The sequence below is a fragment of the Maylandia zebra genome, linkage group LG3, assembly GCF_041146795.1.
Source record: "Maylandia zebra isolate NMK-2024a linkage group LG3, Mzebra_GT3a, whole genome shotgun sequence".
Taxonomy (NCBI): domain Eukaryota; kingdom Metazoa; phylum Chordata; class Actinopteri; order Cichliformes; family Cichlidae; genus Maylandia; species Maylandia zebra.
Genome location: NC_135169.1, coordinates 18,091,052 through 18,117,611, shown reverse-complemented (window position 1 = coordinate 18,117,611; position 26,560 = coordinate 18,091,052). Strand labels below are relative to the sequence as shown.

The 26,560-nt window shown below is 38.0% G+C and overlaps 2 protein-coding genes and 1 long non-coding RNA gene across 3 annotated transcripts; all 3 read right to left on the bottom strand.

Moving 5' to 3' along the window:
* Positions 1-1,371: 1,371 nt before the first annotated feature.
* Positions 1,372-2,841, bottom strand: LOC143417012 (lactose-binding lectin l-2-like). Its single transcript, XM_076882652.1, has 4 exons — positions 2,737-2,841; positions 2,525-2,659; positions 2,328-2,436; positions 1,372-1,639 (listed from the first exon to the last, which is right to left on the bottom strand). Exons 1-4 carry the CDS (start codon positions 2,794-2,796, stop codon positions 1,563-1,565), a joined length of 381 nt encoding a protein of 126 aa, XP_076738767.1. The 5' UTR covers positions 2,797-2,841; the 3' UTR covers positions 1,372-1,562.
* Positions 2,842-19,250: 16,409 nt separating this feature from the next.
* On the bottom strand, positions 19,251-20,745 carry LOC143417011 (lactose-binding lectin l-2-like). The gene is made up of 4 exons (XM_076882651.1): positions 20,641-20,745; positions 20,429-20,563; positions 20,232-20,340; positions 19,251-19,544 (listed from the first exon to the last, which is right to left on the bottom strand). The coding sequence occupies exons 1-4, from the start codon at positions 20,698-20,700 to the stop codon at positions 19,468-19,470; spliced, it is 381 nt and encodes a 126-aa protein (XP_076738766.1). The 5' UTR covers positions 20,701-20,745; the 3' UTR covers positions 19,251-19,467.
* Positions 20,746-21,565: 820 nt separating this feature from the next.
* LOC143417010 (uncharacterized) lies at positions 21,566-22,312 on the bottom strand. The gene is made up of 3 exons (XR_013097243.1): positions 22,261-22,312; positions 22,049-22,125; positions 21,566-21,592 (listed from the first exon to the last, which is right to left on the bottom strand). It is a non-coding gene; the product is annotated as an uncharacterized LOC143417010 (long non-coding RNA).
* Positions 22,313-26,560: the final 4,248 nt, after the last annotated feature.

Below are 26,560 nucleotides of genomic sequence, written 5' to 3'. Positions count from 1 at the left end.
AGATACAGTCCCCGTGTCTGGCCAAGCCGGCCAACCCGCAATTGTGATTCGGAGGACAGAGTGGTGGCAGGGGGCAGTCCCTCCGTTGTGCCACCCCGCCTCAGTTTAACGGCAGCTGGGGTGCCAAGCTTTGTGGGCTTGGTGCTAGACAGTAGCGTGCGATGTGGCCTGGTTCTCCGCACCGATGGCAGTTACCCCTGGATTGGCCTCCTGCTCGCCTATTCCCTCGCCAAGATCGCCAGGGTGGTGTGTTGGTGGTTTGGCGGGCCTCCTCCTCCTGGTCGCTCCTTTCGTAGTCACAATATGGTAATGTATTGTTAAAACTTATTTTTTTAAGGGTTATGGAATTGTTTCATGTTCTTCTTTTTTAACTACAGTTTAATGAAAATAACTCTCCTTGTCTCCATTATTATATGGTCAGATTATGCTTATGGTCTACAAAGTTTGATTGTTCGTATCAATGTATATTTTCCAATAAGAAGAAGAAAGTGATTATTACTGTATTAATTTTTAAAGGTAATATATAGAGAGAGTTGAATAGGCAGACTTTCATTATGCAGAATATTACTTAAGCATTACTTAATTACTTAGTAATTACTTAGGCTGCTACGATACTTAAAGTTATTTACAGAAGAATTTGTGTCTCCTTAAGTAAGTACAGGGTACTTGTGCTTTATTTGCGTGTCAAGTTATAAAGTGTTACCCTCTCTGTTCTCTGACTTGACAATCATCTCCGCTTTATAAATCTGTGGAGCAAACGGAAGGGCAAGGCTGCAACCTAACCAAATATGTTTTAAATGGATAATTCAGATAATTAAGAGCAATGAGTTTTCAGTGAGTTTATTTAGCAAAGGGCCAACGTTGTAATTTCTTTTTGAGGTTGTTGATAACTAAACTCACAGTCAACTGAAATTCCTGTGTGTTATGGTTATTTGCACTCATATTCAACTCCTCCCTGAGTGGTTGGGGCGTGGGTTACAATACTTTAGTCAGACTGCAGCCTATTCTGGTGTCTACCATTGACTTTCCTTATCTTAACCCAGACATGCTGCAGTTTGGAGGAACATCTCTGTAACCAGCAGGGTCGGTAGCCATACCTCCACCCTGCTGGCTGTCAGAAGAACATGATTGACAGTTTCTATGTCACCATGAATAAACATCTCATCCATGGAAGGCACAGCTCCTTTGGGGCATTTGGACATAAACTTTAAAAAACCCCATTTTGTATTCAATTTGCTAATGTTAGTGGTGAATAACTCACAGACAAATTTCAATGCTAACAGTTGTTTTTTTTGTTTTTTTTTTTGTTTTTTTTTGTTTTTTTTGTTTTTTTTGCTAACAGTTTTAATTTAAGAATGAGATACAGTTCACTCTACAAAGTAAAGGTCTACAGAAAGCTTTCTTTTAATCGTACAGAAAATTCAGCTCCAGTTCATTGCACATGATGCCTGATTGCTTGCATCATAGCGATGGTGTGGAAATACAGAGAAAGAAACAGCACTGAGAAAGAAAAACACAGATCTTTGTGCTTTTTACTGATGCATTATAGAGTTGATTCACAATTACATAATAATGTTTCCACAGATAGACGGGAGCTCAGTTTCACAGTCCATGCTCTCTAAGCATCCACTCTTTTCCTCTGCAAGAAAACCAAAATAAAACACAAAAATCACACTCAGTCAGTGCTACTCAGACTAAAAAGGTTTCCAACATGGGGTGACAATGTTTAGCAAATAAGTGTAATTTTAGTTTGTTCAGTACTAACTGTGAAATTACAGTATTTGTAAATGGTAATGGTATTTACATTAAAGGGTATTTGTCAAGAAGACTGACACAAACAGTGATTAGCTGTTTTACTTCCTGATTCACAGCCATTTATGTTACTCAATTCAGTGTTCTGTGCCTATATATAAATGTCCCTGTCTTTTTAATCTGTTTCACCCACCATGTTTGTACACAATACTTACAGTTATTTTTTGTACCGCACAATTAACATCTTAGTGAGTGGACAACATTAATCCACATATTAATAACCCAGTACATAGAAGTTTTGAACATAACATGATAGCTTTGTGTAACTTCAGAACACTGTATTTTTTTTTTTTATTTCTAAAATCTCAATTATTTAATGATGCATCACTGGGAACACAAACTGTAAATATTCTAGGATAAGAAACAATGCTCAGTGCAATAATAAGAAAAGAAAAATATACTTTAATACATACTTTTAAAACACTTGATAGAGTAGTAATGAGTTTGAAGTGATAATCAAAATAAATGAATCCAAATAAGATTGTTTTGTTTTTTTAAACACTTGACAGACTTACCAGTAAAAGTTATTTGCAAACAGTGGTGCTCATCTTCGGCTGTGTCTCCATTACAAAAGTCAGCAAAAGCAGACATTCCCAAATAATCACTCCAGGACCAAGAAGGATTCTGTTAAAGCAAAATAAAATATTATATAAATTCATATTCATAAAAAAAAACAATTGTTTCTCAAAATCTTAGACATCGTGCTATTTACCCCTGGACTATTATGGCCTCCAACCCAAAATTCTCCATGATCATGTCCAGCACGCTTCAGCTCCGCTTGAATCTCATAAGCTTGAAAGTCATCATACACAGATGCAAGCTGTCCTCCATGAGAGTGACAGTTATTCTACGATGGAGATAAACAGCATGGAGTGACCAAGAAAATGTAAGATTTATTAATAGGAAAAAAGTCATCCTTGTTACCTGAGCATCGTCCCAGGTCATGTTTTCTGGAACAAAGATGAGGCACTGTTGACTGTGCATACTCCATCCATCTGGGCAAGATGGATGCCAGCCCCCAAATGAGTCATCTGCAAACAAATAACAAATAAAGAAGAAAGCATGAAACTGAGTCTGAAGTGTAGATTTTCCTTATGTTCAAATTGAATTTTAAAGAAGGAAAAAAAATAAAATAAATCCATATACTCCAATAAGTATACCCACCTTCTGTAGATGGTGGAGATGGTGGTGTTCCCCAGTTGTCTCCATCTGCATGAGTTAAAATGTTCTTTTGTTGCAATTAACTTCATGGGGTAAAAACTTTCAATATTTACTAGTGGATAAAAAATTATTCTCATTAAAAGACAACTTTTAGATTCACCTGGCACAGTTGTTTCCTCTGGAAGAGCTGCAAAGACAGTTTGAACCACAGATATTTTTTTCAGTGTATCATTGCTGTGGTGTCATTGATTACCTTCTACGTTTTACAACATTAAAAATAAATACAAAATGCAGGTAAATTACAGAAGTGAAGAGATATTAGCAAAATGTAAACTAAGAATTATGTCACTTAGCATGTCTTTATGTACAGTATAATAAATGTATGATTACACAAGCTTATAATGTGTATTATATTACATTATTGTACAATATTTTTAAAAACAAATCGTAGATAAAGAAGAACACATGAAAATGAGTCTGCTGTGTAGACTTTCTGTATGCCTGACTTTTGGAGGAGAAAAGAAGTAATGTACTCCAAGTGAAGGTTATGGCAGTACTCCCAAACAGTCTCCATCTGCATTAGTTGATGGTTTTGGTTGCAGTTAGTATTGTAGATTAATCGCTTTAATTATTTACTAGTGGATCAAAATAGAGTATATTCCCACTAAAAGACAACCTTTATATTCACCTGGTACAGTTGTTTCCTCTGGAACAGCTGCAAAGACAGTTTAAAATACATTTTATTTGACACACAAATATTGTTTGTGATTAGTAACAAAAGTGATTAAAAAGAAGTAGAAAATTTGTGATGCAAGTTACTCACAGAAGTGAAGCGATATTGGCAAAATGCAAACAAATCAAACTCAAATTGATCAGCATGTCCTTATATACAGTATAGTCATGGTATATCTATACATAGGCTTAGATATTATATGAAATTACTGTACAATGATTCTCATTCATGTTTAGACAAAGAAAAAGTTCCGATTGTTTAATTCAGTTTTGCAAAGCCTTGACACTTTTTTTCTTACAAACATGGGTTTAAAACAAAATTTAAGATATTCCATTCTCTGGTTATGTTTTGCATGTATATTCTATATATACAGTGTGCATGTATAGATAATGTAGAAAAAGTGAGAGAGGAACTTCTGTGTTTTAAATGCTCACATCGACTGTGTGTGAAAGTCATCATGACACACACATGCAGAAACACAGTCAGCATCTTCATGGTGCAGAAATTAAATCTGATGATAACATATGAAAAATATATTAGGAAATGTTACATTTGCAGTCAGCTCATAATGTACTGTACTGATATTTCATAGATACTTATTAATTATTAATTAATAATAAAATAAAGAAATCTTCTGTGAAAATACCTTTTGTTTGTCCTTCTCAGTGTCAGTTTGCCTGCGTTCAGGAACTTTATGCAGCTTCAAATCAGTATAAATGACTAATTCAAACATGATCCAAAGCTTTTATTTGCCTGACAACACCCTCATCCTTATCCAATGAATTTGTTTGTTCCAGAGACAGCTCACCTGACCTTTCTCCAGAATAAGCAAAGCAAACTTTATAACATTCATGTGTACTCAAGGCAGTGGATATATAAACAAAAGCAAATAATCATTGTCTATTGTGGATTTCTCTCTACATGTCACTTGACGTGTACAACACATTATGTTTGTGGCTAGTCCTAACAATAATAGACCACAGAGACACCACACCTGTGCCGCATCCTTTCACAAATACTTTCACATGATGAAGCTGACCCTGCTTGAGGCCAGCTGAGAACAAGCCCATGGAAGTCAATTTAAGCCGAGCATACACTGAACACTAATTCTTTATAATGGTAGAATGACAAATTGATTATTATTTATTTTCTGGAAAAATGACTATATTATATTGTAAATGTTGGAGGCTCAACCAATGAAACTGGGGCTAGACTACCCTAGTTTACACACTGAGTGGGAAGATATAGGCAAAAAAATGTATTTCCACCCTGCCATCATCACTTGTACAGTGTGAGTAAAAGAAAACATAATTAAAATATGATGTGTTAAATTTGTTAGATGAGAGGGTTCTGCTGTAGATCAGAGGAAAAGGGAAGGATGTGTGAATGTCTGTGTGTTTCAGTTTGGTGTAGCTATAGGCCCGAGTGTGTGTAATTGTGTAGAGGGAGAGGAATTTATGGATACTGGGGGTCATCCTGTCATAAAAGGAGACAGGAAGCTACAGTTGGGGGATACTTGTACCTGAATGTAATAAAGCTCATAACTGTCATTACTTAGAAGTAGGTTTGCAGGAGACTCTCCACATGCTTAAGCTGTAAAAGTAAGACAACAAGAGGCCAATGACCCAGTGGATGCAGAGTGGGGGTCTCAGTGTTTGTAATATGTTAACTCGGTTTTGTATGTTTTCTAAAGTAATTTGGTGTAGCTTGGGTGAGGGGAAATGGACTTTCATGCCCAACAGAAAGTGACATATACAAAGACACACACAGTGCTTTAACTGTTATGATGCACACACACCCACACACACACTCACTCACGTACACACACAGGCACTCACGTGTTCGCGCATACATACACAAACACAGAGTGCACAACACACCATGTGGGTTTTATGATGGAGTCGCTTCTATAAAACTGGTTAAAACAGACAAAGCAGTGAAGATCTGCAGAGGGCCTTGCACATCTCCCCTTCTAGAAGATGCATGCATAACTGAAGATGAATAAAGGTTTTGTGAAATGACTACTGAGTCCGGTGTAGTGGGCGATCGTGGCTCAAGAGTTGGGAGTTCGCCTTGTAATCGGAAGGTTGCTGGTTCGAGACCCGGCTTGGACAGTCTCGGTCGTTGTGTCCTTGGGCAAGACGCTTCACCCGTTGCCTACTGGTGGTGGTCAGAGGGCCCGGTGGTGCCAGTGTCCGGCAGCCTCGCCTCTGTCAGTGCACCCCAGGGTGGCTGTGGCTACAATGTAGTTTGCCATCACCAGTGTGTGAATGGGTGGATGACTGGATATGTAAAGTGCTTTGGGGTCCTTAGGGACTAGTAAAGCGCTATATAAATACAGACCATAGTCTCTGAAGGCCTGAGTACTAAAAAAGAACAGGGGTGAAACTGCTTTTCAGAACAACAGATTGGATCTTTTGATGAGCGTTTTCATGAGAGAAATATAGTTATAGTATTTACTGTAATTCACCATGCTTTCAAAGCCACTGTTACAGATACAGACTTGTGCTACTAACTCCCATTAAAAGAAAACAAACAGAAAACAACTGTCAGTCATGCATGAATCTGAATCAGGATGTTGCTTTAGAGAAGGACTAGTGAGCAACACCCTTAATAAATAAATATAGTTCCAGTTAAATTCAAGAATGATCTAAAGCCTGCAGTCTTTTGCATTTTGTGGTCTTTTTTGTTTGTTTGTTTGTTTTTTAAAGCACTCTATCATAATTTACACTATGAAATTAGCATGGGAGAAATATAGTTACTATATTTACTGTTGTATGAGGATGTTTTTAAAGCCCTGCTCCCAGCTAAAGACTCACTCTCTCTTCCATAACCACTCTGGTTGGCACCATCAGTCATGCATTAAACTAAATCACCTCACCTTATCTTTCCTGCTTGGCTTCTATGTCCTTGTCTAGTGTGGTCTAATGTTGACCCTCAGAGAGTCTTGTTCTCTAAAACCTAAAGAGTAATGGGTTTGATCAACTGGTCCCTCAATGCAATTGACACCCTTTTCTCAACGAGAAGCCAGGGTGCAGGAGAGCCCGATAGTCCTGGAGGGATGTTTCCTGCTGGATACATGATGGATGGGTGGGAGCAGTGGCATGTTGTCTGCCTTGTACGACTGTCGCTTGAGGACATAAAAGATTTATACCTATTTGGAACCACGATAACAGGGTTCCTGCTGATTTGAGTTGGCTCAGTCCTTGCTTATTGAAGATTGAAGAAAGTGGTTACAGCTGTTCAAAACCCCACAAAGCTAGCTGCTCGAAGTGATGGGACAGGCTGTGAGTACCCACAGCATGCTGCTGTCCACACCGGAAAACCCATACCCTACCCTGTTGCTTGTGATGATTTTTCATGGTGTTACTAGGAACTCAGTCTGAGAAGAGTTCTCTTTTTCTCTCCTCCATTCTCCTGTTTTGTTGTAGATTTCATTTTTTTCTCTTGACGCTACCTGTTCTGAACTGTCTGCCTAATGTGATGTTTGCATATTGTACGTATGGTTGGAAGTGTTCCAATATCGCTGCAGGCAACTGCCAGTGACAAGTAAATGGCTTCATCATCAATTAGGATGTTGTTTTAGAAAGTGCTTAGTGAACACCCTGAAATACCAATTGAATTAAAAAATCTTCCAAACACATTTTTATCCTGTCTCTCTTATCACCACCTCGTGGGTACAGATCGTCACCCTCCCTGAGTCTCTTCTGTTGGAAGTTTCTGTCTTCTGCAAAGACCTTTTTTCCTTTCCACTGTCACAAAGTGCTGCTTAAAGAATGGGATACACCAAAACTCAGAAATCGCTTGAATTCAATGCTAAAACACTTAGTGATGCAGAGGATGAGGAAAACAAATGAACAAAAACTGTTAACTTGGGGGCAAAAAGTATGCTTTCCATTAATTTCCCCTTACATTACATCACTTTACAGAATGTTGCACATTTCACATAATAGCATATTTTTAGCCACTGTTTTTGGTGACTGGTTTGCTCTTACATTGGACTGCAGCATCTGACAAAGTGGATCATGTAATGTTACTCTGTTGCTTGGAGCATCAAGCACATAGGAGTGGTGCAGATCCTATTTGGTGAATGGAGCTTTCTGTGTTAGTCTTGGTGACTTTGATTCCTCCCGCACTCCCTTTTTCTGCAGGGTCCCATATGGCCTAGTTTTAGACTCCCTTTTCTAAAACTGAGCCATATGGTATTTCATTCACTGTTATGCAGATGATAACCAGATTTTTCTCTCTTTTCTCTCTCTCGCATATTCTGCCAGACTGATGCTCAAGTGTGTGTGAAGATATAAAGGCCCAGAGGCTCTCAACTTTTTAAATTATAATACAAAGAAGACAAAAGTGATGATGTTTGTCAATTCCACTTAGACCCCCTTTGTATATTTGTGTTGCTTGGCTCAGTGCATAAAGCCAACTATCACAAACCTCAGGATTAAAGTGGATGCTGAACTCAAATTTGACAGTCAAATCAAAACAGTGGTAAAACTGACCATTTTCCAGTTTAGGCAGCTCGCCAAAATAAAGCCAATACCTTCTGGGCAGCACTTTGAGACAGTTATCTTTGCTACCACTCGATTTCTGTAATGTACATTATATGGAGATTAGTGATTCCTATATCACTCATCTACAGTTGGTACAAATTGCTGCCAAACACCTCTTAACTGGCAAATGTAAATATGAGCATGTTTCTTTCATTTTAGCCTTGCTCAACATACTGCCAAAAATCTTAATTTCTTCTTAATTTAAACATTTTTTTTCAAATACCTTAATTGTCTTGCCCCACACTACCTCGCTAAACTGCTACAGCCTTATATACCCTTCTGTTCCCTCCATTCAAGCATAAAACAGGAAAACCATTGTTGTGTCTACACATAACAGACAACTTAGCAAAGAACCTATTTTAATTTGACTCTTCAAAATCAATCTATCTATCTATCTATCTATCTATCTATCTATCTATCTGAAAAAAATAAATAAATACATGTGTGACAGACCCAACCCATTTTACATTCAAGTTTTCCACATACACCTGTACAGATTTTAAGCAGTGGAGGAGACTTCACACTTTCGGTAATAAACACTCACCCTCAGCTTAAGTAAGAGCCATCTTTGCAATAAGAAGCACATAAATGCTTCACATTGAAAGTTAACGTGTCTTTCCTGCCACAACAATCAGTTTTCTCCCCCTATATAAACTCCTTGATGCAAATGACGGAGTGTGTGGTGTGCTAACCTAGTAAAATGAGAAGTGTACTTCAAAAGTACAGGTTTGGTGTTTGATGTTGTTCACAAAGAGGTAGATGTCAGCACACTATTATCATTGGTTTGGGTACATAATTTCTAAGTTCATAAGTTATTTTGGTCTAACTTGTGCAAACACAATAAAATCCCTGAGTGGATGATTGCTTAAAAAGATGCATTGCATTTCAGTGTTTGTGAATGAATGAATGACACTTTCAGTGTGATACCACCTTGACTATGTACTTCATAGCATCTTTAAATAACTAAAAACATGGTTCATATGTAGAATAGAATAGAATAGAATTCAACTTTATTGTCATTGCACATGCACAGGTACAGGGCAACGAAATGCAGTTTGCATCCATCCAGAAGTGCTTTAGTGATATAGATATATTACAATATATATTAGCAATAGTATAGATATGTAAGTATATTACAGAAATGGGTCTATTATGGTATGTTATAATGTACACGGTATGAAGTATGTTGTGAATATTCTATAACTATAAGTATGTACAGGCTGTAGTGAGTACAAGCTATGTACAGGCTATGAACAGGATATAAATATGAAAAACTTTACAGAATATGAAATAAATAACTTTACAGAAATCTGAGATATACAGCTATACAGAAATGGGAACTATGCAAGTTGTAAACAGTTGTAGGGTTAAAAATTATCGTATGTACAGAATGATTATTTACACAGAGCTATACAGTAGTGCAGTTAAGATAAGTGAGGGTGTAGATAGTTTCTACAGAGGCTATATAAAGTGCTAGTGGTTGTGAGTGGTGGTTCAGTCCATGTTATTATTGTGTTTGAGGGTACAGTTGTCCATTGTGGGTGTGTGTATGTTCATATGTAGACATATGGAGTCATTTTGAAATTAATTTCATAGAAAATAAGAGTTTGTGAACCATGTAGAGCAACTCTCAGTGGGAAAAAAACACGAAAAACTTTTACACTTTTTATTTTAGTCTAATGAAACAACTTTAGATTTAGTCTGCTATAATTAATTAAAACTAGACTAAAATAATTTAGATATTTGAATTATGACTAAAACTAATTCAAAATTTGATTTCAAAATTAAGACTGGAAATAACCAAAGAACCAGCTCCTGTCTGAAAGGGGAGTATACCAGGACTTGAAGACCAGGCTGACCAACCTGAGCAATAGTGATGTGTCGGTCGCGAACGAAATGGCTCTTAGAGCCGGATCTTTGACGTGAACGACGCGAGCTGGCTCCAGAAGTTAAGACACACTGGCCACAGGAGGAGATGCCATTAATATCACACCACAAAAAGTTGTCATAATGCATGGAGGTCTCCAATCAAAGTCAGTACCCTGAGGCTCTATGAGGAACTGAAAGAGGGAGGATGAGGATTAGTAAGTGTCACGATCCAGGATGAAACACAGAAATTCTGAAAATAAATCAAGAAGACATGATGGTGAATGGGAAGAAGAACTGTCATGGACGACCAAGCACCTGCATGTGATCTACAATGGACAGATAGAGCGAATGGTTAACATCATGAAATCCTACCAGTGGCTTCAAAAAGACAGCCTAGTCCCGATACCAAATGTATCTGAGAACAACAGGGCTAAGGTGCTGTGGGACTTCCACTTTAAGATAAGTCAAGCAGCTATTGCCTAACCAACCAGACACATTTGTGGCTGACAAAAAGCAGAAGACCACAGTTGTGATACAGTGGGGCAAAAAAGTATTTAGTCAGCCACTGATTGTGCAAGTTCCCCCACTTAAAATGATGACAGAGGTCAGTAATTTGCACCAGAGGTACACTTCAACTGTGAGAGACAGAATGTGAAAAAAAAAATCCATGAATCCACATGGTAGGATTTGTAAAGAATTTATACGTAAATCAGGGTGGAAAATAAGTATTTGGTCACCTCAAACAAGGAAAATCTCTGGCTCTCACAGACCTGTAACGTCTTCTGTAAGAAGCTTTTCTGTCCCCCACTCGTTACCTGTATGAATGGCACCTGTTTGAACTCATCATCTGTATAAAAGACACCTGTCCACAGCCTCAAACAGTCAGACTCCAAACTCCGCCATGGCCAAGACCAAAGAGCTTTCGAAGGACACCAGGAAAAGTATTGTAGACCTGCACCAGACTGGGAAGAGTGAATCTACAATAGGCAAGCAGCTTGGTGTGAAAAAATCAACTGTGGGAGCAATCATCAGAAAATGGAAGACATACAAGACCACTGATAATCTCCCTCGATCTGGGGCTCCACGCAAGATCTCATCCCGTGGGGTCAAAATGATCATGAGAACGGTGAGCAAAGATCCCAGAACCACACGGGGGGACCTGGTGAATGACCTGCAGAGAGCTGGGACCAAAGTAACAAAGGTCACCATCAGTAACACACTACAATGGCAGGGAATCAAATCCCGCAGTGCCAGACGTGTTCCGCTGCTGAAGCCAGTGCATGTCCAGGCCCGTCTGAAGTTTGCCAGAGAGCACATGGATGATACAGCAGAGGATTGGGAGAATGTCATGTGGTCAGATGAAACCAAAGTAGAACTTTTTGGTATAAACTCAACTCGTCGTGTTTGGAGGAAGAAGAATACTGAGTTGCATCCCAAGAACACCATACCTACTGTGAAGCATGGGGGTGGAAACATCATGCTATGGGGCTGTTTTTCTGCCAAGGGGACAGGACGACTGATCCGTGTTAAGGACAGAATGAATGGGGCCATGTATCGTGAGATTTTGAGCCAAAACCTCCTTCCATCAGTGAGAACTTTGAAGATGAAATGAGGCTGGGTCTTCCAACATGACAATGATCCAAAACACGCCGCCCGGGCAACAAAGGAGTGGCTCCGTAAGAAGCATTTGAAAGTCCTGGAGTGGCCTAGCCAGTCTCCAGACCTCAACCCCATAGAAAATCTGTGGCGGGAGTTGAAAGTCCGTGTTGCTCGGTGACAGCCCCAAAACATCACTGCTCTCAAGAAGATCTGCATGGAGGAATGGGCCAAAATACCAGCTACTGTGTGTGCAAACCTGGTAAAGACCTATAGTAAACGTTTGACCTCTGTTATTGCCAACAAAGGTTATGTTACAAAGTATTGAGTTGTATTTTTGTTATTGACCAAATACTTATTTTCCACCCTGATTTACGAATAAATTCTTTACAAATCCTACCATGTGAATTCATGGATTTTTTTTTTCACATTCTGTCTCTCACAGTTGAAGTGTACCTCTGGTGCAAATTACTGACCTCTGTCATCATTTTAAGTGGGGGAACTTGCACAATCGGTGGCTGACTAAATACTTTTTTGCCCCACTGTAGATGTGGCAATCCCAGTGGAAGAAGAGCCACAAGAAAATTAATAAAGAGAAAGTACAGAGAGCTGAAGTAATGACTGGAGCAGATCTTAAAGGTCAATCCCAAAGTAATCCCAGGGATAACAGGAACATTTGCTTCAGTTTAGCTAAGTTTTATTTATATACCATCAAATCTCAGCAAAAGCCATATCAGTGTGGTAGAACTTTATAATGTCACACTATGAAGCATTATTGAGTTATTAGTGATTCTGAAAGATTGACATTGAATAATTTTTTAAATGAAATTACTGAATTTATTTTTTAAAATTTGCAGATTCCAAGTGTTGTGATGTCTGCAATGTAACTCACATCAGCCATCTCTCTATGCTAAGGAAAATCAAGACATCTGGGCTGACATTGAAGCATAAAATTCCCATGAAAACACAAACCAATGTATAATAGTGTTTGTGTTATGCTGTCTCCTACTTCTTTCATTTTCCAGTTACATTTTTCCTTTCTTGGTAGCACCCAATCTAAACATCACAATTACAAATCAACAAAAGCTACATTGTCTTTTAGGCATTGTGTCTTTAACAAGTGCCGACTGGTTGTTTTATTATAGCACTGATCTTACAAAACTGTTCTTTCTTCTGTTTTTCTTGTTTTGTTTTCTCTTTTCTTTTGGTCTTTTGTGCAATTGAAGCTTTCAGTCAAGTATCTGTCTGTGTTACATCTCATTGGGGAATTTTATATTTATCTGCAAGTGCTGGTTCTGTTATCAGTCTTAATTATATGTCCGTCTAGTCCAAACTCTGGACAATTAAAAAAATGTTGTCATAGGCATGACAGTTTGATCACCTTTTAAAATACTTTGTGGATTCTATAACCAGTATTCCTAACTTTTTGGCTGTCTCTGTACAGTTGAATTAAGGTGAAACATTAAAAAGTTAAAAATAACTCACAGAAGCTTTATGCATACCTTTTTTGTATCATGTTGACCACGGCCCCATCATGTGGTCAGATACTGCAACTACAATGGACAAGGCAAAGTAACAAAGTAAATCCAGTTATAAATGATATGTCCTAATACTTGAATAGAAAATTGGGATGACCTCTGTATTACTATAAAAAATTAGGGACTCTTTAGGTCACCAAGACTTCTTCAGTGTATTCAAGTGCAATACACATTGACCTAAAAACGTGTGTCAACACCAAATGGGAACTGAAAAAATAAGCCATATCACAAGTACTCAAAACCTGAAGATCATGTAATAGCCAAGTCCAAATTTATAAACACACACACACACACACACACACACACACACACACACACACACACACACACACACACACACACACACACACACACACACACATATATATCTAAATGCATTTCTGCATTTAGATATATGCATTTCTGGCTGATTACCTTTAACTCTTTAGTTAGAGTGAATCCTATTGAGTTTAAAACTAAATATGTACCTACTTTGACTACACAGTGGTGGATGAACATATATTGGTTGTTTGAGAAAAGAATAATAGCTGGATGCCTTTGAATGAAACTGGTCACATGTTCATGGGTCTACTCACACATTTCAATGTTTAACATTTTAATGATACAGACAAGACAGAAAGAAAAGTTCGTTTTTGGACAAAAGTTTTGCTAAAAGCAGAATTTCAATACATAAAATTACTTCATTTTGTCATAATTTCATCTATTGACTGATGTTCAAAGAGGAGGATCCACAGAGCATAACCGCTCAACAATAAAAAAACAAACAAACAAAAAAAAAACTTTTTCTGTGGCAATGGGGAAATACATGGTATTAGAGTCCATCTATCCATCTTCTTTGACTTTTCCACATTAGACCGATTGCTGGACTGATTGATTGATGTATGGATGGATGTATGGATGGTCAAGGATCATATATTCGCCTTTAGCCACAAACTGTGTATGTATGGGTCTACCGATACACCATCAGAAATTAGCCTCCTCCACAAGGTGCCTGGGCTGGGGTGACGAGTCTAGCCTTGGCTGGAGGTTAGATGTTTCAGGCATTAGGAGATCGAGGCGCAGACTCACAACACACTGAAGATATTATTTCCCTTGACTGGCTTGGTGCCTTGGTGTCCTCATCAAATCACTGAAGAAGTTGACGGGGAGTGTGTGGAGAGGGTCCACACTTTCCGGTTCTTTGGTGTCCTCATCTCTGCTGACATCTCCTGGACAGGAAACATCTCAGCGGTCGTCAAGAAGGCCCAACAGCAGCTGCACTTCCTGAGAGTCCTCAGGAAGTACAAGCTGAACGCCAACCTGCTGCTGACCTTCTACCGCTCGTCCATTGAGAGCCTGCTAACCTACTGCATCACGGTATGGTACGGCAGCTGCACCAAAGCAGATAGAGTGGAATTTATACCAATTCCACGTGCAATAACTCAACTGTATATACATAACACAATTTATTACATATTACTTACGGCTTGTATATTGTACATTCTATATATATATATATATATATATATATATATATATGTTTTTCCCTATGTTAATACTGTCCATATGTACATAGCGCTGCAGAACTGTACCCCCCCAGCATGTTTACACTGAGTAGGAGATGCTCTGTATCTCACTGTACAACTGTATAGTGACAATAAAGGCATTCTATTCTATTCTATTCTATTCTAAGTTGGCTGGAGAGAGGTACATCTTGGCATCACTGTTTACACCACTGTCCCTACAACCTGGACTTGGATAAATGGCAACAATAGACTGAGAATGGACAGATGTCTTTTGCATCTTGATTACATACATACATACAAAAATACATACAAATGGGTTTACTAGCCATAATAACTGCACTTTATCTACATTCCTTTTAGTCCAGGAGTGTCAATTTTAGCTGGCAGTCATGGGTCACCTACAATAAAATGGCACGAGACTGGAATAAAATGCATCCATCAACTGGAGGACTTTATTAAAGAGAATACATGTTTACACATCAACACACAGTAACAAATCCAACCTATCTGCAAGCAATTGGCTTCCTTTTATACTCGTCCTGTCTCAGGTGAGCATCTGGAATAGCCCAAGTCTGGGGGTCAGCATAAGAAATGAAAACATAAACCTCCACATGAGCAAACATCAACCACAATATAACATATGATCGACATATTCAGATTTGTAACAACTCCTATACATTACTCAATAACATTATAACTTCAACCACTTCTATATACATGAAAACACCTTAACCCCACTCCCCTAGCCTGGCACATTGGTTTGCTCCAGGAGCTCATAAGCAGGTGATTGAGCTGCTTGTATTCTTTTGTTCCAGAAAAGAAGCAACCAGGAAAGGTCAGTACTGTTACCTACTGATGGGTAGATGAGGCCTCGTGAAGCGTTTCAGCACATTCCCCAAACTGCATCGACACTGTGTCGACACAGTTTTGCTCCATACTGACACCTGCTGGACCTTAAATATCATTGCAGGCAACTTACTTGAGACTCACAACAGACACTGATTCAATGACCTAGTCATACTTATATACACTGTATACACTGTAAGGTATTGTACTTTCCATGGAATCATTTTATATCTTCTATATTACAAATATTGTAGACATGTTTAAAATATATTATGAATGACATTAAGTGAAAATTAAAATGAAAGTATTGTGAATGTAATATTACCCATTTGACTCAGAGTTTATTATAAATTTCTATTCAGAAAAATAGGTTTATCCAATGTTTTTGCATTCAGTCTATTGCATTTTTTGTTTTTGTTTTTACACCATTTCCCCAGCTTTGGAAAACTCACAGGAACAGATGAAGCTGGGGTACACAAAAGCTGTAAAGCCAGGTGGATAAGGTTCTGATAAGATGTCTTCCTATTCCCTCAGTACGTTACACTCTCTCTCCACAATACTAAGGGGTTGGCAGTCCTTTATAATAAAATTCAGGACTGCCTGGTCCAGAGCAGTCTTCCTAGATGAAAATAATAAAACACATATTAATTAAAAAAAAAATGATGATAAAGATGTTCAGTGTTGTTATGGATTCAAATATTGGAGATGGATACAAGAGGAAAAACCACAATAACAACACTGGTCCGGCCGGGTTGAGTCAAACGATGATTTTAATGTACACGCGTGGGAGATGGACACCGTACGCAGACAGCATCAGATCTCAAAATGGTGGAGCATTGATCAAACTCTTATAGCCTCTAGTGGCCCCACCTAATCATAAAAGCCTAAACATTCACATTCTTTCTCTCACACGGCGCCTAAGCTACGACCTTGGCTCCCTGTTTATCTGCTCCTGCTGAGATGGGGCAGAAAACTCCAGCATGTTCTGTTCTCTTCTAATCAGACAAATAAGGCGATGACTTTCTGTGAACAGTATTTCTTATAACTCAGCAGTATAATGCATCATAAAACAATATCATTCATTCACAATAAATCAGCAGTCTAATGTAATGCAAATGTAATAGTTATCACCTTCTTCTAATTCAGGAGAATAATGCAAACTAAAACTACATAATAATTCACAACCTTTAATTAGGGGTCTAACATGGCATAAGGTAATATTATAATCCCACAGTGTCTATATAGGCCTACCAGTGTTCATTCTTGGTGTGTTTGTCTCCTCATTTTCATGTTTGGCTCTGTAATGCCTAAACACTGGGGAGGTGCTTTTGTTTGTGTAAGAAATGCAGAACAGATGTGACATTTAACCTGCATAAAATGAAATAAATAATTTACACTTCAAGTCACATTGCTGTTTTTTTCTATTCTGATAGATTACACTGAAACAAAGGCAGACAAACTATTACCTTATTTGCAGTTAAAAGATCAAAATGATCCCAGACAGCAGAAACATTTATTTTTCTTTCGGGCTCCATTTTGTTATGGAGAGATGTGTATTATTATTATTTTTTTTATCTTTGCCAGAGTAATTTTGTCGTTTTTTTTGTTTGTTTTTTTTTTGGTGGCGACTCATTCTGTTGGCAGATATGGATGCGGTACCTTTTAAACACAGTTTGGCACGTTGGCAATTAGCGATACAGCAGCTGTATCGATCACGTGACTTTTTCTTAAAGCGACGCACGCACCGATACAGGCATCGCTAGGTGAGCTTGATACATGCGTCGATGCGTCAGTGTTGCTGGACCCATCACTACTGTTACCACTTCTCTTTTTACATATACGAATAATTTAGGTTATACACAAATGATTAAATGTGACCAGCTGTAACTCAAGTTCTTTTCCTTACACAGGTAGGGTGGCCGGTCCCCCTGTCTGTTCACCTTTCACAAGCAGTCACTTAAATACTAACTCAAAAAACCTAATAAAAAATGTGTTTTTCTTTATTATATAGTTTATAAATGCCAATCAGTCAAATTAATAAAAATACAAGTAAGGGTAATGGAACCCCTAGACGAAAGCTCGTTTTGCAGTATATTTCACAATATGAAAAGGTCATCATCCCGGAGTCTTCCTGCGCTGGCCTGCCTTGTCTGACTCTCTTTCTTACTCTTTTTCTCCCTGCTTTTGTATGTGTGTTTATGTTTTGGGGCGTGTTTTTTTTATTTAGCTCTTACAGCATCGGTTTCCCTCCAGGCTTCCCCACCCAGATGTTAAACCTTGCCAAAGATCTGCAATATTAACCAGTCTGGTCCTCGTGGGGTCATCAGAGTGACTATTTTAGCCTGAACCACTCCCTTAGTCATTGTAAGATTGTTGCACTGGCTTGAGGTTTTGTGTTGTGGATTCTGTCCTGGTTATGTTTTACATCAGTTTGTTGTCTTTAGTGCTGGCTAGATGCTGAAGTACCATGACCAAAGCTTGACATCTGAACCACAAAAACCTTTTCAGATCGTTCTAGCCTTACTGATTACAGAATTTCTTGGAGGTTTAAATGTTAAAGTGCTAAAGTCACACATTATAGATTTAAATAAAAGTGAAAAAAAAAATGGTTTGAAGGTTACAAAACTCAGTTCACAACTAGACTTTCTGATTTACAAGTACAAAATATTTATGACCACAATTTGAGCCCATAGCTTTTCTACTAGTTGGGGCGACTATGCAGAAATATGCTGACAGTATGAGGAATTTTTCGGACATTTTCTCACAAAGTCAAAGACATTTTTCAAATTGAAAAGGAAAAAAAAGAACTTGTGAATTCCATCAGAGCTCTGAGTGTAAGGATTGTTTCATATGGCAATTTATTGTGAAAGCTTATTTTTTTTAAATGCCCTGTATTTGTATAGTGGAAGTGTCTTGCCCAAGGACACAACGACTTACCTAGTAATTGCTTAGGCTGCTACGATACTTAAAGTTATTTACAGAAGAATTTGCATCTGTTTCCCAGGAAAACACTTCAAAATTAAATGAGATTAAGTGAATCCATAATATGGCTCACACCCCAGAAAGTACAGGGTACTTACAGTGCACTTGTTTCATTGTTTCCTGCAGAAACCTGACTTGTTGCCTGCAAATTGCCTGTAAGTACAGGGTACTTGTGCTTTATTTGAGCGTCAAGTTATAAAGTGTTACCCTGATATGTTCTCTGTCAACCATCGACTCTTTATAAATTTAAGGAACAAACTTAAAGATAAGACTGCAACCTAACCAAATATATTTTAAATGGATAATTCAGATAATTAAGAGCAATGAGTTTTCAGTGAGTTTACAATACTTTAGTCAGACTGCAGCCTATTCTGGTGTCTACCATTGACTTTCCTTATCTTAACCCAGACATGCTGCAGTTTGGAGGAACATCTCTGTAACCAGCAGGGTCGGTAGCCATGCCTCCACCCTGCTGGCTGTCAGAAGAACATGATTGACAGTTTCTATGTCACCATGAATAAAAATCTCATCCCATGGAAGGCACAGCTCCTTCGGGGCATTTGGACATGAATTAAAAAAAAAAAGAAGTATTCAATTGCTTATGGTAGGGTGATTAACACATCACAGAGGAAATTTCTTTCAATGCTAATAGTTTTAATTTAAGAATGAAATACAGTTCACTCTACAAAGTAAAGGTCTACAGAAAGCTTTCTTTTAATCGTACAGAAAATTCAGCTCCAGTTCATTGCACATGATGCCTGATTGCTTGCATCATAGCGATGGTGTGGAAATACAGAGAAAGAAACAGCACTGAGAAAGAAAAACACAGATCATTGTGCTTTTTACTGATGCATTATAGAGTTGATTCACAATTACATAATAATGTTTCCACAGATAGACGGGAGCTCAGTTTCACAGTCCATGCTCTCTAAGCATCCACTCTTTTCCTCTGCAAGAAAACCAAAATAAAACACAAAAATCACACTCAGTCAGTGCTACTCAGACTAAAAAGGTTTCCAACATGGGGTGACAATGTTTAGCAAATAAGTGTAATTTTAGTTTGTTCAGTACTAACTGTGAAATTACAGTATTTGTAAATGGTAATGGTATTTACATTAAAGGGTATTTGTCAAGAAGACTGACACAAACAGTGATTAGCTGTTTTACTTCCTGATTCACAGCCATTTATGTTACTCAATTCAGTGTTCTGTGCCTATATATAAATGTCCCTGTCTTTTTAATCTGTTTCACCCACCATGTTTGTACACAATACTTACAGTTATTTTTTGTACCGCACAATTAACATCTTAGTGAGTGGACAACATTAATCCACATATTAATAACCCAGTACATAGAAGTTTTGAACATAACATGATAGCTTTGTGTAACTTCAGAACACTGTATTTTTTTTTTTATTTCTAAAATCTCAATTATTTAATGATGCATCACTGGGAACACAAACTGTAAATATTCTAGGATAAGAAACAATGCTCAGTGCAATAATAAGAAAAGAAAAATATACTTTAATACATACTTTTAAAACACTTGATAGAGTAGTAATGAGTTTGAAGTGATAATCAAAATAAATGAATCCAAATAAGATTGTTTTGTTTTTTTAAACACTTGACAGACTTACCAGTAAAAGTTATTTGCAAACAGTGGTGCTCATCTTCGGCTGTGTCTCCATTACAAAAGTCAGCAAAAGCAGACATTCCCAAATAATCACTCCAGGACCAAGAAGGATTCTGTTAAAGCAAAATAAAATATTATATAAATTCATATTCATAAAAAAAAACAATTGTTTCTCAAAATCTTAGACATCGTGCTATTTACCCCTGGACTATTATGGCCTCCAACCCAAAATTCTCCATGATCATGTCCAGCACGCTTCAGCTCCGCTTGAATCTCATAAGCTTGAAAGTCATCATACACAGATGCAAGCTGTCCTCCATGAGAGTGACAGTTATTCTACGATGGAGATAAACAGCATGGAGTGACCAAGAAAATGTAAGATTTATTAATAGGAAAAAAGTCATCCTTGTTACCTGAGCATCGTCCCAGGTCATGTTTTCTGGAACAAAGATGAGGCACTGTTGACTGTGCATACTCCATCCATCTGGGCAAGATGGATGCCAGCCCCCAAATGAGTCATCTGCAAACAAATAACAAATAAAGAAGAAAGCATGAAACTGAGTCTGCAGTGTAGATTTTCCTTATGTTCAAATTGAATTTTAAAGAAGGAAAAAAAAAAAAAAAAATCCATATACTCCAATAAGTATACCCACCTTCTGTAGATGGTGGAGATGGTGGTGTTCCCCAGTTGTCTCCATCTGCATGAGTTAAAATGTTCTTTTGTTGCAATTAACTTCATGGGGTAAAAACTTTCAATATTTACTAGTGGATAAAAAATTATTCTCATTAAAAGACAACTTTTAGATTCACCTGGCACAGTTGTTTCCTCTGGAAGAGCTGCAAAGACAGTTTGAACCACAGATATTTTTTTCAGTGTATCATTGCTGTGGTGTCATTGATTACCTTCTACGTTTTACAACATTAAAAAGAAATACAAAATGCAGGTAAATTACAGAAGTGAAGAGATATTAGCAAAATGTAAACTAAGAATTATGTCACTTAGCATGTCCTTATGTACAGTATAATAAATGTATGATTACACAAGCTTATAATGTGTATTATATTACATTATTGTACAATATTTTTAAAAACAAATCGTAGATAAAGAAGAACACATGAAAATGAGTCTGCTGTGTAGACTTTCTGTATGCCTGACTTTTGGAGGAGAAAAGAAGTAATGTACTCCAAGTGAAGGTTATGGCAGTACTCCCAAACAGTCTCCATCTGCATTAGTTGATGTTTTTGGTTGCAGTTAGTATTGTAGATTAATCGCTTTAATTATTTACTAGTGGATCAAAATAGAGTATATTCCCACTAAAAGACAACCTTTATATTCACCTGGCACAGTTGTTTCCTCTGGAACAGCTGCAAAGACAGTTTAAAATACATTTTATTTGACACACAAATATTGTTTGTGATTAGTAACAAAAGTGATTAAAAAGAAGTAGAAAATTTGTGATGCAAGTTACTCACAGAAGTGAAGCGATATTGGCAAAATGCAAACAAATCAAACTCAAATTGATCAGCATGTCCTTATATACAGTATAGTCATGGTATATCTATACATAGGCTTAGATATTATATGAAATTACTGTACAATGATTCTCATTCATGTTTAGACAAAGAAAAAGTTCCGATTGTTTAATTCAGTTTTGCAAAGCCTTGACACTTTTTTTTTTTTTTACAAACATGGGTTTAAGACAAAATTTAAGATATTCCATTCTCTGGTTATGTTTTGCATGTATATTCTATATATACAGTGTGCATGTATAGATAATGTAGAAAAAGTGAGAGAGGAACTTCTGTGTTTTAAATACTCACACAGACTGTGTGTGAAAGTCATCATGACACACACATGCAGAAACACAGTCAGCATCTTCATGGTGCAGAAATTAAATCTGATGATAACATATGAAAAATATATTAGGAAATGTTACATTTGCAGTCAGCTCATAATGTACTGTACTGATATTTCATAGATACTTATTAATTATTAATTAATAATAAAATAAAGAAATCTTCTGTGAAAATACCTTTTGTTTGTCCTTCTCAGTGTCAGTTTGCCTGCGTTCAGGAACTTTATGCAGCTTCAAATCAGTATAAATGACTAATTCAAACATGATCCAAAGCTTTTATTTGCCTGACAACACCCTCATCCTTATCCAATGAATTTGTTTGTTCCAGAGACAGCTCACCTGACCTTTCTCCAGAATAAGCAAAGCAAACTTTATAACATTCATGTGTACTCAAGGCAGTGGATATATAAACAAAAGCAAATAATCATTGTCTATTGTGGATTTCTCTCTACATGTCACTTGACGTGTACAACACATTATGTTTGTGGCTAGTCCTAACAATAATAGACCACAGAGACACCACACCTGTGCAGCATCCTTTCACAAATACTTTCACATGATGAAGCTGACCCTGCTTGAGGCCAGCTGAGAACAAGCCCATGGAAGTCAATTTAAGCCGAGCATACACTGAACACTAATTCTTTATAATGGTAGAATGACAAATTGATTATTATTTATTTTCTGGAAAAATGACTATATTATATTGTAAATGTTGGAGGCTCAACCAATGAAACTGGGGCTAGACTACCCTAGTTTACACCCTGAATGGGAAGATATAGGCAAAAAAATGTATTTCCACCCTGCCATCATCACTTGTACAGTGTGAGTAAAAGAAAACATAATTAAAATATGATGTGTTAAATTTGTTAGATGAGAGGGTTCTGCTGTAGATCAGAGGAAAAGGGAAGGATGTGTGAATGTCTGTGTGTTTCAGTTTGGTGTAGCTATAGGCCTGAGTGTGTGTAATTGTGTAGAGGGAGAGGAATTTATGGATACTGGGGGTCATCCTGTCATAAAAGGAGACAGGAAGCTACAGTTGGGGGATACTTGTACCTGAATGTAATAAAGCTCATAACTGTCATTACTTAGAAGTAGGTTTGCAGGAGACTCTCCACATGCTTAAGCTGTAAAAGTAAGACAACAAGAGGCCAATGACCCAGTGGATGCAGAGTGGGGGTCTCAGTGTTTGTAATATGTTAACTCGGTTTTGTATGTTTTCTAAAGTAATTTGGTGTAGCTTGGGTGAGGGGAAATGGACTTTTATGCCCAACAGAAAGTGACATATACAAAGACACACACAGTGCTTTAACTGTTATGATGCACACACACACACCCACACACACACTCACTCACGTACACACACAGGCACTCACGTGCTCGCGCATACATACACAAACACAGAGTGTACAACACACCATGTGGGTTTTATGATGGAGTCGCTTCTATAAAACTGGTTAAAACAGACAAAGCAGTGAAGATCTGCAGAGGGCCTTGCACATCTCCCCTTCTAGAAGATGCATGCATAACTGAAGATGAATAAAGGTTTTGTGAAATGACTACTGAGTCCGGTGTAGTGGGCGATCGTGGCTCAAGAGTTGGGAGTTCGCCTTGTAATCGGAAGGTTGCTGGTTCGAGACCCGGCTTGGACAGTCTCGGTCGTTGTGTCCTTGGGCAAGACACTTCACCCGTTGCCTACTGGTGGTGGTCAGAGGGCCCGGTGGTGCCAGTGTCCGGCAGCCTCGCCTCTGTCAGTGCACCCCAGGGTGGCTGTGGCTACAATGTAGTTTGCCATCACCAGTGTGTGAATGGGTGGATGACTGGATATGTAAAGCGCTTTGGGGTCCTTAGGGACTAGTAAAGCGCTATATAAATACAGACCATAGTCTCTGAAGGCCTGAGTACTAAAAAAGAACAGGGGTGAAACTGCTTTTCAGAACAACAGATTGGATCTTTTGATGAGCGTTTTCATGAGAGAAATATAGTTATAGTATTTACTGTAATTCACCATGCTTTCAAAGCCACTGTTACAGATACAGACTTGTGCTACTAACTCCCATTAAAAGAAAACAAACAGAAAACAACTGTCAGTCATGCATGAATCTGAATCAGGATGTTGCTTTAGAGAAGGACTAGTGAGCAACACCCTTAATAAATAAATATAGTTCCAGTTAAATTCAAGAATGATCTAAAGCCTGCAGTCTTTTGCATTTTGTGGTCTTTTTTGTTTGTTTGTTTGTTTTTTAAAGCACTCTATCATAATTTACACTATGAAATTAGCATGGGAGAAATATAGTTACTATATTTACTGTTGTATGAGGATGTTTTTAAAGCCCTGCTCCCAGCTAAAGACTCACTCTCTCTTCCATAACCACTCTGGTTGGCACCATCAGTCATGCATTAAACTAAATCACCTCACCTTATCTTTCCTGCTTGGCTTCTATGTCCTTGTCTAGTGTGGTCTAATGTTGACCCTCAGAGAGTCTTGTTCTCTAAAACCTAAAGAGTAATGGGTTTGATCAACTGGTCCCTCAATGCAATTGACACCCTTTTCTCAACGAGAAGCCAGGGTGCAGGAGAGCCCGATAGTCCTGGAGGGATGTTTCCTGCTGGATACATGATGGATGGGTGGGAGCAGTGGCATGTTGTCTGCCTTGTACGACTGTCGCTTGAGGACATAAAAGATTTATACCTATTTGGAACCATGATTGCTTATTGAAGATTGAAGAAAGCGGTTACAGCTGTTCAAAACCCCACAAAGCTAGCTGCTCGAAGTGATGGGACAGGCTGGGAGTACCCACAGCATGCTGCTGTCCACACCGGAAAACCCATACCCTACCCTGTTGCTTGTGATGATTTTTCATGGTGTTACTAGGAACTCAGTCTGAGAAGAGTTCTCTTTTTCTCTCCTCCATTCTCCTGTTTTGTTGTAGATTTCATTTTTTTCTCTTGACGCTACCTGTTCTGAACTGTCTGCCTAATGTGATGTTTGCATATTGTACGTATGGTTGGAAGTGTTCCAATATCGCTGCAGGCAACTGCCAGTGACAAGTAAATGGCTTCATCATCAATTAGGATGTTGTTTTAGAAAGTGCTTAGTGAACACCCTGAAATACCAATTGAATTAAAAAATCTTCCAAACACATTTTTATCCTGTCTCTCTTATCACCACCTCGTGGGTACAGATCGTCACCCTCCCTGAGTCTCTTCTGTTGGAAGTTTCTGTCTTCTGCAAAGACCTTTTTTCCTTTCCACTGTCACAAAGTGCTGCTTAAAGAATGGGATACACCAAAACTCAGAAATCGCTTGAATTCAATGCTAAAACACTTAGTGATGCAGAGGATGAGGAAAACAAATGAACAAAAACTGTTAACTTGGGGGCAAAAAGTATGCTTTCCATTAATTTCCCCTTACATTACATCACTTTACAGAATGTTGCACATTTCACATAATAGCATATTTTTAGCCACTGTTTTTGGTGACTGGTTTGCTCTTACATTGGACTGCAGCATCTGACAAAGTGGATCATGTAATGTTACTCTGTTGCTTGGAGCATCAAGCACATAGGAGTGGTGCAGATCCTATTTGGTGAATGGAGCTTTCTGTGTTAGTCTTGGTGACTTTGATTCCTCCCGCACTCCCTTTTTCTGCAGGGTCCCATATGGCCTAGTTTTAGACTCCCTTTTCTAAAACTGAGCCATATGGTATTTCATTCACTGTTATGCAGATGATAACCAGATTTTTCTCTCTTTTCTCTCTCTCGCATATTCTGCCAGACTGATGCTCAAGTGTGTGTGAAGATATAAAGGCCCAGAGGCTCTCAACTTTTTAAATTATAATACAAAGAAGACAAAAGTGATGATGTTTGTCAATTCCACTTAGACCCCCTTTGTATATTTGTGTTGCTTGGCTCAGTGCATAAAGCCAACTATCACAAACCTCAGGATTAAAGTGGATGCTGAACTCAAATTTGACAGTCAAATCAAAACAGTGGTAAAACTGACCATTTTCCAGTTTAGGCAGCTCGCCAAAATAAAGCCAATACCTTCTGGGCAGCACTTTGAGACAGTTATCTTTGCTACCACTCGATTTCTGTAATGTACATTATATGGAGATTAGTGATTCCTATATCACTCATCTACAGTTGGTACAAATTGCTGCCAAACACCTCTTAACTGGCAAATGTAAATATGAGCATGTTTCTTTCATTTTAGCCTTGCTCAACATACTGCCAAAAATCTTAATTTCTTCTTAATTTAAACATTTTTTTTCAAATACCTTAATTGTCTTGCCCCACACTACCTCGCTAAACTGCTACAGCCTTATATACCCTTCTGTTCCCTCCATTCAAGCATAAAACAGGAAAACCATTGTTGTGTCTACACATAACAGACAACTTAGCAAAGAACCTATTTTAATTTGACTCTTCAAAATCAATCAATCAATCTATCTATCTATCTATCTATCTATCTATCTATCT